Below are 17,663 nucleotides of genomic sequence, written 5' to 3'. Positions count from 1 at the left end.
AAATTCTGTCCCACCAAGTCACCTATTTTCTTCTTATCCTTTTCTAGGCTTTTGAGCCCTCAAAGAGAAAATCTCCATACCATGTTGTCTGGCTGCTGAACAAATATGTAGTCCCCAGTCCTTGCTGGACTACTCCCAAAGCCTTTAGCAACTGACATAAACCTTTACTACTCTCCCCACTGTACAAGAATATAAATCCCATTAAGGCAATATCAAAATGTATCTATTTGGTTCACTCCACAGCTCTGGTAACTAGAATCGGGCACATGGAACACAGTCAATAGTCAATAAAGGTTCATTTTATGAAGAAACAAATGAAATTCTTTTTCTTTCATCTTTAAAATCATCTATATTTTCTTTCATTTTGTGAAGGAAATAGACATGCAAGTCCAGGAAGCACAGAGAATCCCAAACAAGATGGATGCAAAGAGGGCCACTCCAAGATACATCATAATTAAAATGCAAAATGTTAAAGATAATGAGAGAAGTACAAATAGGTACTTACCTAATAGCTATGGGAATGTAAAGTACAGTATAGGAAATGGAGTAGCCAAAGAACTTATACTCATGACCCATGGACATAAACAATGGTGTGTGGATTGCCTGAGGGAGTGGGGAGTGCTGAGTGCTGAGTGGAGGGGGAGAAAGGGGGAATATTGGGACAACTGTAATAGTATAATCAATAAAATATAATTTTAAAATGGGAAAAAATCATCTATATTTTCACCAGTTCTTCTTTCCCACTGTCTCAGTAGCAAGGACTTAGCTTCAACTATAAGTAGATGGAAAGTCAGTAGAAGTCTACGTTCTCCATCCCACTTCATGATAATTCTATCACTTCAGTTGATTGGTACAACATAGGTTTTCCACCATTCCAAACCAAGGCACAGTGGTGCTCTGGAAATGTCCCTTCCTGACAACTTCAGACCATATTTCCATAAGTATTTTCCATCCTCTCCACAGATTTCATCCCTTTTTCCTACAGCATTGTTTGCCTCCCCCAATTTCAAGAAATAAAAAGACATTTCTTAATTCTACATCATCCTTGAGTGACCTACCATCTATGGTTTCTGCTCACCATCAAACTTATTTTATAAGTAGTATATAATCACTGTTTCAGTTTCCTCAACTCAGTTGCTATTTGGCCCACTGATTTTTGGCTTATAATCCCACCATTCTGCTAGCACTGCTTGTGGTAAATTCACCAATAATATCTACAAATAATAAAACTAATTTATTAAATTTGCCAAATTAAATAAATTAGTTTTCCCATTCTTCTGTTTCCTCCTCCTCAGTCTCTTTTGCAGGTCCTTCTTCATCTTGCTGATCAGCACACATTTGGGTACGTTAGAAATATGCCTTATAAAATATTTTCTACCTACATTCACTTTTTCTATAATCTCATCCAGTCTCAGACTACAAACCGTCCATATACCCATGACCCCCAATTTTTTCTCTCCTAGAAATTCAGACTTCTCTTCTAAACTCTTGATTTGTATATGCAGCTGCCCTTCGACATTTCCATTTGGAGAGTTAATAGGATTTTTAAAATTTAGTTTATTTTTAGAGAGAGGACAATTAGTTAATAGGAATTTTAAACTCAACATGTACAACATTCAGATCTTGATCTTCCTCCCATCTTTTCTATCTCCAACTTCATCATCCCAGGTGCTCAGGCTAAAAAGCTTGAAATCTTCATGACTCTTTGTCTCAACCCTACTTCCAATCTTTCAGCAGATCATATTGCTTCTGTCTTCAAATATGACCCAAAAGCAACCACTTCCTACCAAGCTCAAAGCTAGTTGAAGCAATCACACTCTCTTAACTAGATTACTACAGTTTGCTAACTGGTTTTTCCCTGCTTTCACCATTACTCTTCAGTCTATTCACTACTTAGCAAAAAGAATGAGCCTGTTAAGATGTTTTAACACACTCCTATGCTCAAAACCTTCTAATGACATTCCATCTCATTTGACCTGAAGACAAAAGTCCTTTCAATGGCCTATAAATCCCTACAGGACCTAACCTCCTTTACCTTCTGACTTATGTCCTCCTCACCCCTTCATCACTGAGTCTGCCCCCTCAAACTGTCCTTTGCTATTCATAGGATACCCTAGAAGCGTTCCTGCTTCTGGGCTTTTACACTGGGTATTCCCTCTGCTTTCTTCCCACATCCCTTCCTTAGATCTTAAATGTCATCTCAGTGTGGGCATCCATTCCTCAAATGACATAATATATACTTACTTATTTGATTGATTGATTATTCCCCTTCAATGAAAAATAAGCTGAGTGAAGGCAGACTTTTTTCCATCTTGATTACTCCTACATCTCAAACATAATAGTGCCTGGCTAACTGATGAGATGGAAGAAATGGGTGGAATAAATAACCTTTTTGGAATGAATACTCTAAAAGTCTTCATTGAACAAGACATGTCCAAAACATCTGAAACTGGATATTCCCTCCCTCTTAAAACAGTCTCTCTCCATGCTCAAGAATATTCTCTGATCTCCTACTTAGACATACCTGACTGCTCTTCCTCTGCCTCACAAAGGTTCTTTGCCCACAGCCCAATCCTTAAATTGGGCAGTCTTCAGGCACTATTTCTTCTCACTATACATGTTCGTCTTGGGTTCTTTCATCCATTTTCATGAATTCGACTAACACCATATATTAGTGACTCCCAAGTATTTATTTTTAATATCAAAATAGCACCAGATTGAGATCCACATTTTCAAGTCAGCCACACAAACCCACTTGAGAACCTCAAATTGAAACAGACCCTACTGTATTAAACTATTTAACCCTCATCCCAAATGTGCTCATTTTTTTCTTTCTCATGTTAATTAGTGGTATCTCTCTATACTCAGTTGTCCAAGCTAGGATTCACAGCCATTCTAGATTTCACACTTTCTCTAACAGTCTTGCAACTGAGCTTATACTTTATCAGTTAGTAAGGTCTATAATCCCACCTTTGAAACATTTCACATATCCATTCATTCTCTATTTCACTGACCTAATTCAGATCTTTATTATTTTGATCAGAGTTATTCATCACATTGCTACACTACTATAAAATCCTTACATTAAAATAGTTATTTATGCCCTGGCAAGGTTGCTCAGTTGGTTGGAGCACTGGCCTGTACACCAAAAGTTTGAGGGTTCAATCCCTGATCAGGACACATACAGCAGGCAGCCAATTGATGTTTCTCTCTCATCTCTTTCTTTCTCTTTCTCTTTATCTCTCTCTCCACCTCGCTCCCTTCCCCTACAATGATTGTAGTGGAAGGATAACCTGAGGATATGTTTATCCTCAGGTTAGGATTAAAAAAATAGTTATCTGCATGTATGATGCTCCAACCACACCTTAAGTTCCTCAAGAGTAGAGATTAGATCATATTCCTTTCTGTCTTTCTGTATCCCCAGACTTCTGTATGCACATCATGTGCCAAATAATGAGTGCTCAATTAATGTTTCTTTAACTGAAATGAAAACACTAAATTCAAGATCCTTCCAAGCTTCTCAATAAAGACTATAGCTCATTTTATATTATCAGTGGAAAAGTGGCAGCACAGTCTCTCTAAAACACCACCAATGAAAGTTAAAAATTTAACCATTGTTATGATAGAGTCCTATCTAAGAAGGACCCAGAGCCAAAAAACTTTAGTAGAAACCTGGATGTACTTTTTACTATTCTGAACAAATATCATTCTCAAAGTATAGCAGATTCAGAATAAGAGTATTTCCTTCAAGACACCCTTAACTAAAAGTGATTTTATGACTATAGAAACATGTTTTTAGAGTATGAACATCCTAAGATGAGCACCATCTGGGGAATGAAAGACACTGCAGCTATTTTTATAGCTTGTTTAGAAAAAAGAAAGCATTCAGGTGCTCTGAATTTTAGCTAACTGCATTTTCAGTGAGTATTATATTTTCTTAAAAAGTAGTTTAATTAAGTTATTACACTAAAATCCAAAAGAATAGCTAATTCAAATGCAACTATCCATTAATTTCTATAACAATGTAGGTCAGAATATAATTATTTCTCAAGGAAAAGTTATTGTAGGTATGTACCTTCCTGGTTTGCTATTATAATAGATATTTCTATTCTATAGTTCAGCATTTTTTCAAATTCCACAATATTTCCTTAATTTTCTCCACTCTTAATTCAAAATTATTTAATGATAAAAAAATTCTTGTTCATCTACGAACATTAGCTTGAGAAAGAGAGACACTTAGAATAATAAACAGGCTACAGAGACTCCCCAAAACAGATCATAAATTAAAACAATCAGCAGACCGTTCCATTTTTTAAGAAGAGATTTAACACTCTAATGTAGTTATATGCATCAGTGTGTAATGTACAGATCAGTGTGTAATGATCTGTAAAGACAGTTCTTCACTAGGTTCAAATGAATGAATCTAGCTCTCTATTACCCAATTATCTATCTACTGAGGAGTTGAAAAAAAGTGCTGTTCCTTAGCAAGCACTTCACATAATTAAGGAAAGAAAAGAGTCACTTTTTCTTCTCTTGTCAAAGGAATATCATTCCCTTTTTCCTTTCTTTAAACTCTACAGTCAAATTTGAAATATTTTTTCTTTGTTATATGGACCTTTAATCATTTTTCTATGTTCCCCTTACTTACAAAAGGACAAAAAAAGGTCAAAGTGAAGCAACGCTAGCTACTTTCTTTTAAAAACTCAATTAAGAGGTATTCTAGAACTTTTTCTAATTTGTATAACTAGTTTCGAAATTAGAGATCAGAAACAACAAAGCAGGGGAGGGTTTTGCTAAAAATAAAGACCTCTGTTCATAACTGACTTAAATAGGCACTGAATTTCTTCTCTCACTTGTGTCATAAAAAACTTTACGTTGCCTCATTTTATTACAACTTTTTGTGACATTTCCTTCCTCCCTATTTACCCTGTTCCCTAGGCATTAGCCATTGTGCTAAATCAAGGGAACTCATCTGAAATCACAGCCTTTTTCTCAAACACTAGGTGCTCTATTTCAATGACCAGTGACAACTTAGTTTAAAGGCTGATTAAATGAAAGGTGGGCTCCAGTTTTCTTTTTTCTAGCAACTGGCATAAAACTTAAAGTAAACTATAGTCAGAAAAGGGTATTTTCCTGACTCCTTGAGCCTATATGAATTAATTTTTCCATTTCCAAATGGTTCTTCATTATTCCCTTAATATTCTGCCACCTACTCCTCCTCTCTCTTCCTTTCTTTTCCTCATTTCCTTACCCCCTTCTTCACCCCTCTCTCACACACAGACTTCCCTTCTTTTTCATCAGTGCCTGGTACTTCACTCTCCTCAGCTCTACTTCTATGCTCTGCTGTCTTTTCTGCTTTCTTCTGCCTCTTTATTGACCATTATTTCCCCTTGTTTCTTTTGCTTTACTTTTCAACTCTAACTACACTTCTTGGCATCTATGAGGAAAAGCTTTTTATTACTTTTATTTCATTGATATTATTGACACCACCAGTCAATAAAAATATTGGGGGCTTTTTTGGCTAGATTATATGTGAAAAAATACCACTGAAATAACTAGAACCTATTGTTCCATTCTTCTGAGATCTGAGTTTAAGGGCTTATACGCATAGCCATAAAATCTTATTGTTCACATTCTACCTAGGCCTCAGAAATCTTCAAGCTTAGTGTTATCTTATATTCGCTTTTAATTTTTTTAATTTTGCGCCTGGATGGCATGGCTCAGTGGATTGAATGCCAGCTGCAAAATGAAAGGATGACAGTTCAATTCCTGGTCTGGGCATATACCTGGGTTGCAGGCCAGGACCTCAGCTGGGAGCATGCAAGGGGGCACTGATTGACGTATCTCTCACACATCTCTCTCACACATCAGTGTTTCTCTCCCTCTCTTTTCCTCCCTTCCCCTCTTTCTAAAAATAAAATCTTTAAAATTTTTTTTAAATTTTGAAATGAATTATACTTGATATCCATTCATTTTTTTTAAATTTTGTATCTTGAAATAATTTCAAACTTATACAGAAGTTACATGAAATAAAATGACCCTATTTTGCCTTTATCCATATTTCACAGTGGTTAATATTTTAGCACATTTGTTCCCTTTCTTTTTCCAGCCCTCCCTACGCACATATACAATCACTGGTCCTTTCTGAACCATTTGAGAGTAATCAGCAAATATGATACTCCATTAACCCTAAAATATCCCAGTTCATATTTCTTGAAAAGAAGAACTCTGGTCAATGTAATTACCATAGAAACTTCCAAATATGGAGAACAATTTAATAGAACACTACTATCCACCCACAGATCTTATTCAAGTTTAACCAACTATGCCAAAGTCACTTTTCCCAATCTTGTCCAGGATCCAGTGCAGAAACACAATTCATTTAGCTGTCATATATCTTGAATCTCTTTTAATGTGAAGCAATTTCTCAGTTTTTCTGATTTTCATAGCCTAGAAAGTTCCAAAGAATACATCTTTCATTCTGTAAGATGGCCCTCAATTAGGTCTACACAATATTTCATCACATGCAAACTCGCACCATGAACTCCTACCAGAATACCTAAGAAATTATGCTGAGCTCTACTTAGCATAACTCTCAGGAAACACATGATATTGAATGGTATCTCACCCAGTCAAGTTGGTGTTTACTATAAAAATATAATTTTCCTGTTTCATAGTCAATCTAGTATTGGGGTGGGGGGGAATATTCTTAGATTTTGCCAGTATCCTGTTCCTCCTAGAATTTCCATCAGCTTTGACATCCTTTGAAGACTCCTACCTAAATCAATTACCACTCTGACAGTTGCCAAATGGTAATTTTTCTATTTATATTTCTTCTGCTCTTATTAATAGGCAATCTACTAGGGAAAAGCATTCTCTTCTCCCTTGAGTATTTATTTATTCATTTATATTACTATGAACTCATGGATTCCTATTTTATTCAACAGTTATCACTGATTACTACCATTATTTTGATGTTAAAATTGTCCCAGGTTTTGGCCAGTGGGAGACGCTCCAAGCGAGCTCATCTGTCTACTTTGACAATTCCCTTACTTTTTTTTTTAAATAAGTATTTATTTATTAAAAATAAACCAGAAAAACATGTCTATTAAAATATGGTTAATTTTGACAACAGATGTCAGTGAGCAAAAAAGTGTGATGAGGAAGAATTACTGTTACTAAGTAACATTACCCGACCTCTTCAATTACACACCAGTTACCTTGAAAAATAAAATGGTAGCTCTATGAACTTTAGGCATAGCTCTGGGTTTATGGTATGATTTGCCTTTCATGTTTTATTGATTTCCAGAGGATAATATTTTATTACACCAAATCAAATGCATATTCTAAGAAAACTCTTCTCTTTTAATGTAGTCTATTAAATCTTCCTGTCTGAAACTCTCAAGACCAAATTGCCTTTACATTTTTCTAAGGAGAAGATAGTTAACCCTCAAGTTTTTTCAACATTGCATCTTTGGCCCCAATTCTTAAACAGGATATAGGTACAGTTTAATTAATACTGATTTTTTTAACTGTGTGGAAATCTAACTCTGTTTTCTAAATCAAATAAAAGGAAAAGTATGGCACCATTCCAAAAATCTAATGCCAATAAAAAATGGCAGCAGCACAAAGATCTAAGCAGATTTGTGTATAAAACATACAATGATTTATTTTTAGCAAGAACAAGAAGCTTAATGACAGGTAAAAGAAATCAATTATTGCATTGAATACTAAAATTAAATAACCATAATTATCTCATAAATCTAATATCATAACTACTCACTTTTTAATAACTATATATAACCTTCTTTTTTTAAAATTAAATGTCTAGTCAACAATGCTAACTGGAACAAATACATTTATGTAAATTTACATCCTAGGACACCAGAGTAAATAAAGAACATTAGTCAAGGATGAATTAAAAAGTTCTATTCTTCTTTGTCATCTGTGTGATCAGGTGGCAAAGAACATACTTTGCTCTTTCCTTTTCCTAAGCCACTGCTTCCTGCCTCTTCAGAAATCTGATTCTCTTTCTTATAGTCTTTAGGGTACAATCTGAAGAACTCTCCAATTCCTTTTTGCCACTGAGGAGTTGGGTGCACATAAACTGGATTCCCTCCTGCATACTTACTTTCAGCCTTCCTTGATGAAGGGAACATGGAATTAGTCGCAGAGGTGGAGGAACCAAGCACCTTCCTGGGGGCTTGAGAAGTCTCCCATTTTCTATAGGTGCCTGAGACACTCTCTCCTGTAATCTACACCATATTCAAACTCAAGGAAATAAAAGCAACCAGATGGTTTTCTAGCTGAGAGTATTTCTCTGGACAAAAATCCATTTCCTTACTTTTTAGCGCAAGATGGTCCAGGCTCATCATGCACATTCCCTCCCAAGACTTGAGGAAGTCCTACTTCCAAAGTATGGTGCACATACCATACTTTTAGGAAAGCATGGTATTTTAGAAACCAATGTCTTAGCACTTGGTATGATCATTGCCATTGGAGCGTCATAGTTTTTAAGCGCTCCTAGGGGATGCAGCTGGAAAATAGGCACATATATACACATACATATATACTATTTATATCTATTCCTGTATCTATCTGTTTATATTGGTAAAAATCAGTTTATACCAGTTTCTCCAATTCCAAGCTAATACCTGAGTATTCTTTCTTTCATCTCCCCTTTCTATGTTTATAAATTCCTTCCCCAACAGTAAAAAATGCAGCTCTTATTCTCAATACAGTCACTCATTTGCTCAATTTTTTACTTATTTACTCAACATAAACAATCTCCCAACCACATCAGCCACCTCAATACTTGTTTTCCCAACTACTGGCATGACAATGCCTTGATGCCTAGAAAAGAATAGAAGGAAAAGCAAGGAAAAGTAAGAAAGATGAAGAGAGCAAAGTAGGAAAGGAGCAAGGGAGAGATTGGAAGAATGAAAGGAAAAGAAGGAAAAAAAGAAAAGAAAAGAAAAGGAAAAGAAAAGGGAGGGGAGGGGAGGGAGCAGATACTTACTTTTAAAACACCTTCCACAGCCATCTTCCCATCATGTCCTAGTAAAATAGTGTATGGATAAACCCACTGGATTGCATGTTTGATTGACATCATAGGAAAGGAATCCTATATAGGAATAAAAATAAGTGTGAATGAGGAACACCTATAAAATAAATCTGAAATTTTATCTGAAATGCACATATGACATTAAAGTTGCCTTATAAATAACCAATATTTCCCAAAAGTCTACATAAGCAAATATTATTTCTTCTTCTCTTCCTCTTCCACACCCTTTCCCTTGATAAACTCCCACTCCCATCTTTCAGCTACTATCTGTATTGATGGCTTCCATATATCTAGTCCTGACCTCTTTCTTGAGCTATAGACTTGAACTTCAATTGTACCTTAGATGTGACTATATGAAAATCCCATAAGCCCCCATTTAGTATGTCTCAAACTATGTGTCTGAACACATCTACCTACATTACTTGTCCCAAACTACCTTCTTCTGTTAATATGCTGAGGGTTGTGATAATGGTATTGGTTATGTAAGAGAATGTGCTAACTCTGAGAAGTTGCATAATGAAGCATTTAAGAATATTAACTTTTGTATATTTTCAAATGGTTCAGAAAAAACGAGAGAGCAAGCAAATGTGGTAGTATGTTAACAGTTGATGATTCTACTTGAAGGAATTAGAGATGCTCATTTTACTATTTTTTAACTTGTTTTAGAATTAAGAATTGTCCTATAAATAAAAAGTTCTGAACAAAAAGTAAAAGATGCAATAAACAGAAGAAGAAAAAGTGTTCTAAATACAGAGAACAGTGTAAGCAATGCCTGGGGAACCTAACTTACCATCTCTCAGGAAACATAAAATAAATAGCAATAAAAGTTTAAAAGTAAGTCTCATCTAGTTTTGTTCCCAGTACCAGGACTACGCTTCTTAGTAGAGTCTGTCACTGACTATTTTAACCATCTCCCTGTGCATCCAGGCTTTCTCCATCCCTTCTTCCTGCCAACAGAGTTATCTTCCTCAAACATATATCTGATTGCAGCACACCTGACCTACTTAATAATGTCTGATGGGCCACTTCTTATACATTATAAAACCCAGACTACTTCATTCAGCAGGTAAAACACAACACACTAAGGTTCTAACCTCTCTCCTCACTATATTAGCTTGCTCTAGTGCTACGATGTATCTCCAAACAAACCAGGCCCTTTTGTGATTCAACACCTTTGTAAGTGCTGTTCCCTCTGCCCGGAGGGCCTTTCCACCATTTCAGACACTACTGTTATTACCTTTGTCAGTCTGTACCAAATGCACTCAGATGTATTTTCATCTTTTCTGTGCCTCCCTCCTTGCTTTCACTTCCAACAATCAGCTGCTACAAATCTTTCTCAGTCTTTTCAGAAAGACTGCCCTTGAGCTCCCAGAGCCAGCTTTGCTCACACCTGGAAGGAGAGCTAGTGCCTGAGAATTTGTGTAACTTGGGACCACCATAACTAATGACTGACCATGCTTGCATGGGAAAGCCCCAGCTCCTCCTCTGCATTAGGTTGGGGCAAGTCTAAGGCACAGCTTACACTACAGCACACCTCTGCATGATCAGGCTAAAACTCTTTCCCTCTATGGAACTCACATCTGAGTTGGATATCTACTTTCACCCCTCTAAGACTGTAAGCTCTTTAAGGGCTCAGAATATACCACTGGTCTCTGTATAGTTTGCTGTACTGTACAACAAATCAATCTCAGTTCTTGCAATATTTATAAAAGAATATGACAAGGCAAACTGAAGTGATTAATATCCAAGGATGAACTTTTAAATTTTCTTTGCCGCATTTGGGTATATTAGTCATTAATTTACTTTACACATACCAGGATTTGAACTGCAGCTGGTAAACTATCTAAAGGAAAATCCGGAAGTCCAAGAGTAGAAGATTCTTGGGAACAGAGAGTGGTGGCAAAAGACAAAAGCTGAGAAATTCTAGGATAAAAAGATAAATGACATTAAATTTTATTCTAAGTTTTAATATATAAAATGTACACTTCTGTTTAATCTAAAAAGACATCTACTATTAAATTCTTAAGAAACAACAGCTCCATAATGCTATATTCAATTTAAATCTCAGAAGCTGATTAGATAACTGATGTATTTCTGAAATCCATCATACCATGTGAAGTTTTTCACAAGCTGGCAGCTTCACCTCCTCTCTTTCTCAATCTCATCCTATTCTCTAGCCACCAGAAACTTTTTATAGCCTCAAAAATGAGACAGACACTCTCATATCCCATGCTTTAAAAAAAATTCTTAGAATTCCTTAATTCCATTCTCTATCTGGCAAAAGCCTATTCATTCTTTTTTTACTTAATTGTTGTTCAAGTACAGTTTTCTCTTTTACTCCCATGCCAGCCCACCCCCCCCCAGTGCTTCCCACCTCCCTTCCATTCCCCCCCTTAGTTTTTGTTCATCTGTCCTTTATACCAGTTCCTGCGATCCTTCCCCTTTCTATTCATTCTTTAGGATCTATCTCACATGCCAATGTCTGTGTGAATCCCTTTTAAACTCTCAACCACAAAAGCCAATACTTTGAAATTACTGCCTTCTATACTGTTTAACTAAACTACTCAAATATCTTTAAACTCTACTAAATCTTGAGTTTCTTAGCATCAAAAATCATGTATTTACCAAGATTTTTACCTTTATCATCTTCTTTATCATTTTTATAATCAGGACTTACCACAGCTACTAAAATTTCTTCAAAGAATAATTATTGAATGAATGAATGAATCAATCAATCAATGGGCAAAACAAATTCAATGTTAAGTGTCCAGGTATATATATCAAAATATATAAGTGTATAACTGACTTACTTTTCAGCTGAAATATTGGCTCCAACAGAATATAACAGTTTAAGTTGGTCCTAAAATAATACAGAAATATCAAAACAATAAGAAATATAACAGATCAAATATAAATGCTTTATAGATAAACCAATCTTTTAATTAAGCAGACACTAAGTAATTAGTAACAAAAAAATAACTTATTGATGCATGTCATTCTCTTTCAAAAGTAGCCATTTTTAAATCTATTAGAAAAATGAAGCACAATAATTTCTCTTCCTCATTTCCAGAGATTTTCTTCACCTGGTATCCTTTTTACTTACCATTAACTACTGAGGAGGACATCTACCAATATAGTAACATTTTTATAGTAACTGAATTTATCATGAATAGAAAAACTGTTTTAAAAAAATTATCCTTGTTCATACTTACCTTGAAGGGTAGATAATAAATATCTCTGGCTTGGAACCGAGAACGGAGAGGGGGATCTAATGGATTCCCAGGGTACCTAGGCACTGGCAAGCCCAAGGCAATCACTCGGAAGTTTTCACTGACTCGAACGATCTTCCAAGCATCCAGCTCTGTTTTGGTGTGATCCTTAAAGAATATGAGATCAAATATTACAGCACAACTAATATAGATTATAAAAGTAAGAGCTTTTAGGCTAAGAAATTTAGGCCCTGGAGGGGGTTGCGGTAGGAAAAAGTGGTGGCAAGTGGACCCCAGCCCCCAGGCAGTGCCTAGCAGACCCCAGGTGCAGGGAGGCAATGAGCAGACCCAGTGAGGCACACAAGACAGCTGGCTGACCGTGGTCACACATTTGCATGTAGATAAACCAGGCAAGACCGTGGTCACACATTTGCATGTAGATAAACCAGGCAAAAATGGGGAGCAAGACAGACGATGCAAAACAGGGCCCCAGAGACAGAAAATAACACCTAAAAGTACCCATCGAAAACACTTGTGGGGATTAAGGTGCCAGGAGAGACAGACTCACAGGAGAGTTTGTTGGAGAGATCCACAGGGTCCTAGAACATACACAAGCCCACCCACCAGGGAACCAGCACCACAGGGGCCCAATTTGCTTGTGGGAAGCAGCAGAGGGGACCAAAATCTGAGAGAGAGCATAGCAAGCACCACTGTTCCCTCTCTGACCCCACCCCCACATATAGGATCACAACCCAGCAACTGGGTTGCCCCACCCTGGTGAACACCTAAGGCTCCACCCCTCATACATACCATTGCAAACAGACCAAAACATTATGGCTCAAGAACAGCTCAAGGTCCCAGAGCCAATACTTCTAAGTACCAAGTACCAAGTTCTAAGTACCAAGAACTAGCCAACCTATCAGATGCACAGTTCAAAACACTGGTGATCAGGATGCTCACAGAACTGGTTGACTTCAGTCACAAATTAGAGGAACAAATAAAGGCTAAACTAAGTGAAATAAAGGGAAATGCACAGGGAACTAATAGTGATGGGAAGGAAACTGGGATTCAAATCAATGGAGTGGAGCAGAAGGAAGAAAAAAATGACCAAACAGAAAAGAATGAAGAAGCAAGAATTCAAAAAAAATGAGGACAAGTTTAGGAACCTCCAGGACATCTTTAAATGTTCCAACATCCGAATTATAGGGGTACCAGAAGGAGAAGAGGAACAGCAACAGGTGGAAAACTTATTTGAACAAATAATGAAGGAAAACTTCCCCAATCTGGCAAAGGAAATAGACTTCCAGGAAGTCCAGGAAGATCAGAGAGTCCCAAAGAAGTTAGACCCAAGGAAGCACACACCAAGGCACATCATAATTACATTACCCAAGATTAAAATGAAGGAGAGAATTCTAGAAACAGCAAGAGATAAAGGGACAGTCACCTACAAAGGAGGTGACCTACATCAGATTCAGCTGATTTCTCAGAAAAGAACTTACAGGCAAGAAGGGGCTGGAAAGAAGTATTCCAAGTCTTAAAATGCAAGGACCTACATCCAAGATTGCTCTATCCAGCAAAGGATATTCTTTCATTTAGAATGGAAGGGCAGATAAAGTACTTCTCAGATAAGGTCAAGTTCGAGGCGTTCATTATCACCAAGCCCTTATTATATGAAATGTTAAAGGGACTTATCTAAGAAAAAGATCAAAAACATGTACAGTAAAATGACAGCAAACTCACAATTATTAGCAACCACACCTAAAACAAAAACAAAGTAAGCAAACAACTAGAACAGGGACAGAACCACAGGAATGGAGATCACATCGTGCGTTAGCAACAGGGGGAGTGGGAGGAGGAGAGAGGGGGGAAAAGGTACAGAGAATAAGTAACATAGACGGTAGGTAGAAAATAGACAGGGGGAGGGTAAGAATAGTATAGGAAATGTAGAAGCCAAAGAACTTATAACACATGGACATGAACTAAAGGGGGGGAATGTGGGTGAGAGGGGGTGTTCAGGGTGGAGGGGAATAAAGGGGCAAAATGGGACAACTGTAATAGCATAATCAATAAAATATATTTTTTAAAAAAAGAAATTTAGGCCCTGACTGCTGAGTGAACTATTTTAGAACCCTCTCAAAGTCAAAGTATCAAAGAAGGAAACAAAGTTAAATAAGGATCAGAGTGCCAGGGAAGGCTCACAATATGAAAACTGGTGTTGAAGGAAGAAGCAGTGAACATATCAAGGAACAAAGGGTCAGATGTGGGTCAGATCTCTAAGTCCTACTCAGTAAGACAGAGGAACAGAAGGAAAATACACTGGTTCAGACTCAGAGGAAGTAAAAAGGTAGTCCCAGAGGGCAGACCACTGGCAGAGAAGAGCAGAGCCCTCTCATGGACCTTAAATACATACCTATATCTATGTGTATATTTCTACCAAGGTATATCAATGGTAACAACTAACATGTACTGAAAACATAACTACATGGTAAGAACATTCTACAAATTTTTCTCATTAAACTTTCATCAGAATCTAAATAGACATTTAATTCCTTTTTATGAATGAACAAACTGATGTCCAGAGGAGTTACACAATTTTCCCTAGGTCCTGCAATTAGTATATGGTGGTGTTGAGAGACTGGAAACAGCACAGGTTCTAGAGTTATAAGTCCTAGTTCTAGTGCTTGGTGCAAACTCCAGGTAAGTGACCAAGAAAATGTTGTTACACCTTCTGAGCCACAGCTTTCTCACCTACAATGTGGGAATAATATCATCTTCTAAGTGACCAAGAACTAGCCAACCTATCAGATGCACAGTTCAAAACACTGGTGATCAGGATGCTCACAGAACTGGTTGACTTCAGTCACAAATTAGAGGAACAAATAAAGGCCAAACTAAGTGAAATAAAGGTAAATGCACAGGGAATCAATAGTGATGGGAAGGAAACTGGGATTCAAATCAATGGAGTGGTTATGAAAATTAAATGTGATTATGTGCGTGAAAGCAACTGGCCCATAGCAGGCACCTACTAAATGCCATTCCTTCCACCTCTGCCTGACCTTATCATGGCTCTTCATTGTCCTCAGCTATAGAATTCATGGAGCTAACAAAGTTGATATGAATGTGCATGTGCATATTCTGAGAGACGGGGCCTCAGCTTTCAGCAGATCTTTAGAGAATGTAGCCCATTCACATTCACATGATACTCTTCACATGAAACTCAAGGCCTTTCCTGGCCACATTTACATCTGATTCTCCCACTGCACAACCATCCCCTCAGCCCACCTTCCCTGACCCTGTGCTTGTGCCCATCTCATCACTGTGGCTCTCCAGACACATCTTGCTGCGTCACCAACCCTGTTCCACTTGTTTGCAACACCCTTTCCACTTTGCACAGCCTAAACACAAGTATCATTCATAGCTTAGCACAAACAATGTCATCTTCAAAATGAGCTCCTTTCCAATCCCTTCCCTCCTTTAGAACCACTTTTGTATACTGCACTATGTCCTAGGCAAGTGTTCATTCCCACACATTTGTGCACTGACTTCTGTATATGACTGGCTCTTGCTGGATCCAAGATCTTGAAAGGACTTATCACCCCTAGCACATATTGGGATCACTTTCTGTTGACTAACTACATTAAATATTTAAAAATATAATGAAGAATTATTTCTAGCATTATCAAAATCATGATTCTACATTTAATTAATAAGTCTAACACAAACACTATGTCATATGCACTAGAAAACTGGAATTTGAATATGACTCTGAGAAACCAAGAATATAATTTTCAGAAAGCTAAATATTTCTCTTTTCCACTTATCTAAAATTATAATCAGAATATAAATAAAATGTATATAAATTGATTGTATTTGTTTCTTTAATAATATTCTACAATATTTACCTCATGAAACCATTAACATTGAGATTTTCAAATTTGATATACTGAATCTAGCAAGAAATAAGTGGAACTTCAGTTATGGTATTGAAATCCTTTTATCATATAAATTGTGTTAAAATAATGGTGTTTTGTGAAGGGAATTTGCTTACATTCTGTGAAGTTCTCATATGATAGATAATACAGAATACAGAAGTTACATTCACCAATAAAAATTATGTATTGATACCAACATTTACATTGGAAAAAAGGTAGTACATCCTAAGAAATTGTAGTACATCTTTCTTATTTAATAATAAGCAATCCTTGTATCCAAAACCCTTTTGACTCCATGTCCCAAATTCCTATCCAAAGTAATATGTTCGATAACTTTGCACAGAATTCTACTCCATAAATAAAGACTGGGTCAAAGTTCTTGCTATAGAGTAATTCATATACTTACAAAAATGATTCCATAATCTAAGTGTTCTTTTCCAAATCATTTACTAAAAGTTATATATAACTATATAAGGCAAATATGAATTATTTTATAATTAGAAAGTATCAAAGAGAAAATGTTCTATAACATATCTACCTAATTTTAAAGTAAATGTAAATTACTATTTTTCTATTTATATATATTTATGTTCTTTATAAAATATAAATTAATAAAACTTAAAATAAGATTTTTTAAAAATGTATACAAAATGGCTTTCATGTCAGTAAATTAACTATAACAATATGAATGAATGACTTCAATTTTTCTGATTAAATCCTCAACTATACCCCTATTATTATATTAGTACGGTACCACTTTAAATAGATCAATAAGAAAACAACTCTACTGCACAATGAAATACCAGCTAGGATCTCCCCAAAACAGTAAAGAAACAGCACTAAAAGGACTGCAACATAGGTTTCCAAAAAGACAGACTCACACAGCAGGAATTAAAAGGAGATGCTCCTAGTTCTTCCAGTCATGGAGCATCAGTTCAAACAGATCTTCTGGTGTCAACATCTATTATTTACTGTCTAGGTTGTTCTGGGCTTAAATTAGCTCCCTGGGAGCAGGATCAAGAAGAAGCTTAAGAGCAAGAAACTTAAGTCCTACTCTTGAGAAATCTGTAACCAACAGATTTCTCTGTTGGGGCAGGAAGATTAACCTAACTCTAAAGCACAGGTGTGAGAGAGGCTCTAAATCCTAGAACACAGAGGCAGAGCCAAGAGTCCCTGGAGACCTGGTTATCCAGAGAGCTCCAGTGTGGTGCAGCCAGGGCAGAATGAACAGGGCTGTTTTCTGTCCTTTTGTGTCATTACATGAACCCCTTCTCCAAGGTCTTTGAACAGCTCACATTCCCTTGTCATTGCCCTCTATATGCACTTGTATCACAGTATTTAATGATTTTATTACAATTATTCATTCATCCAACAAATAGTTATTGAGCACCTACCAAGTGCCAGGCATTGCTCTAAGAGCTTGAGATAACATCAGTGACAAAAATCCCTCCACTAGGG

The 17,663-nt window shown here is 36.6% G+C and overlaps 2 protein-coding genes across 4 annotated transcripts in view; both read right to left on the bottom strand.

Annotated features, from left to right (window-relative positions):
- VWA8 (von Willebrand factor A domain containing 8) overlaps window positions 1-17,663 on the bottom strand; it is a 459,390-nt gene that overhangs the window by 372,193 nt on the left and 69,534 nt on the right. For all 3 annotated transcript variants that reach the window (XM_053665428.1, XM_053665429.1, XM_053665427.1), the window contains 4 exons: window positions 12,277-12,441; window positions 11,875-11,924; window positions 10,879-10,987; window positions 9,020-9,124 (listed from right to left, as the gene is read on the bottom strand). In XM_053665428.1, coding sequence (XP_053521403.1) covers window positions 9,020-9,124; window positions 10,879-10,987; window positions 11,875-11,924; window positions 12,277-12,441 — 429 coding nt within the window. The remainder of the gene's footprint in view (window positions 1-9,019; window positions 9,125-10,878; window positions 10,988-11,874; window positions 11,925-12,276; window positions 12,442-17,663) is intronic.
- Window positions 7,834-8,497, bottom strand: LOC128627466 (PCNA-associated factor-like). Its single transcript, XM_053665413.1, has 2 exons — window positions 8,432-8,497; window positions 7,834-8,255 (listed from the first exon to the last, which is right to left on the bottom strand). The coding sequence occupies exons 1-2, from the start codon at window positions 8,495-8,497 to the stop codon at window positions 7,929-7,931; spliced, it is 393 nt and encodes a 130-aa protein (XP_053521388.1). The 3' UTR covers window positions 7,834-7,928.

Source organism: Artibeus jamaicensis, unplaced genomic scaffold (genome assembly GCF_021234435.1).
Source record: "Artibeus jamaicensis isolate MK-2021 breed Jamaican fruit bat unplaced genomic scaffold, CSHL_Jam_final contig_414, whole genome shotgun sequence".
NCBI lineage: Eukaryota > Metazoa > Chordata > Mammalia > Chiroptera > Phyllostomidae > Artibeus > Artibeus jamaicensis.
The sequence above is the reverse complement of the archived record's forward strand: the minus strand, read 5'-3'. Positions and strand labels throughout refer to the sequence as shown.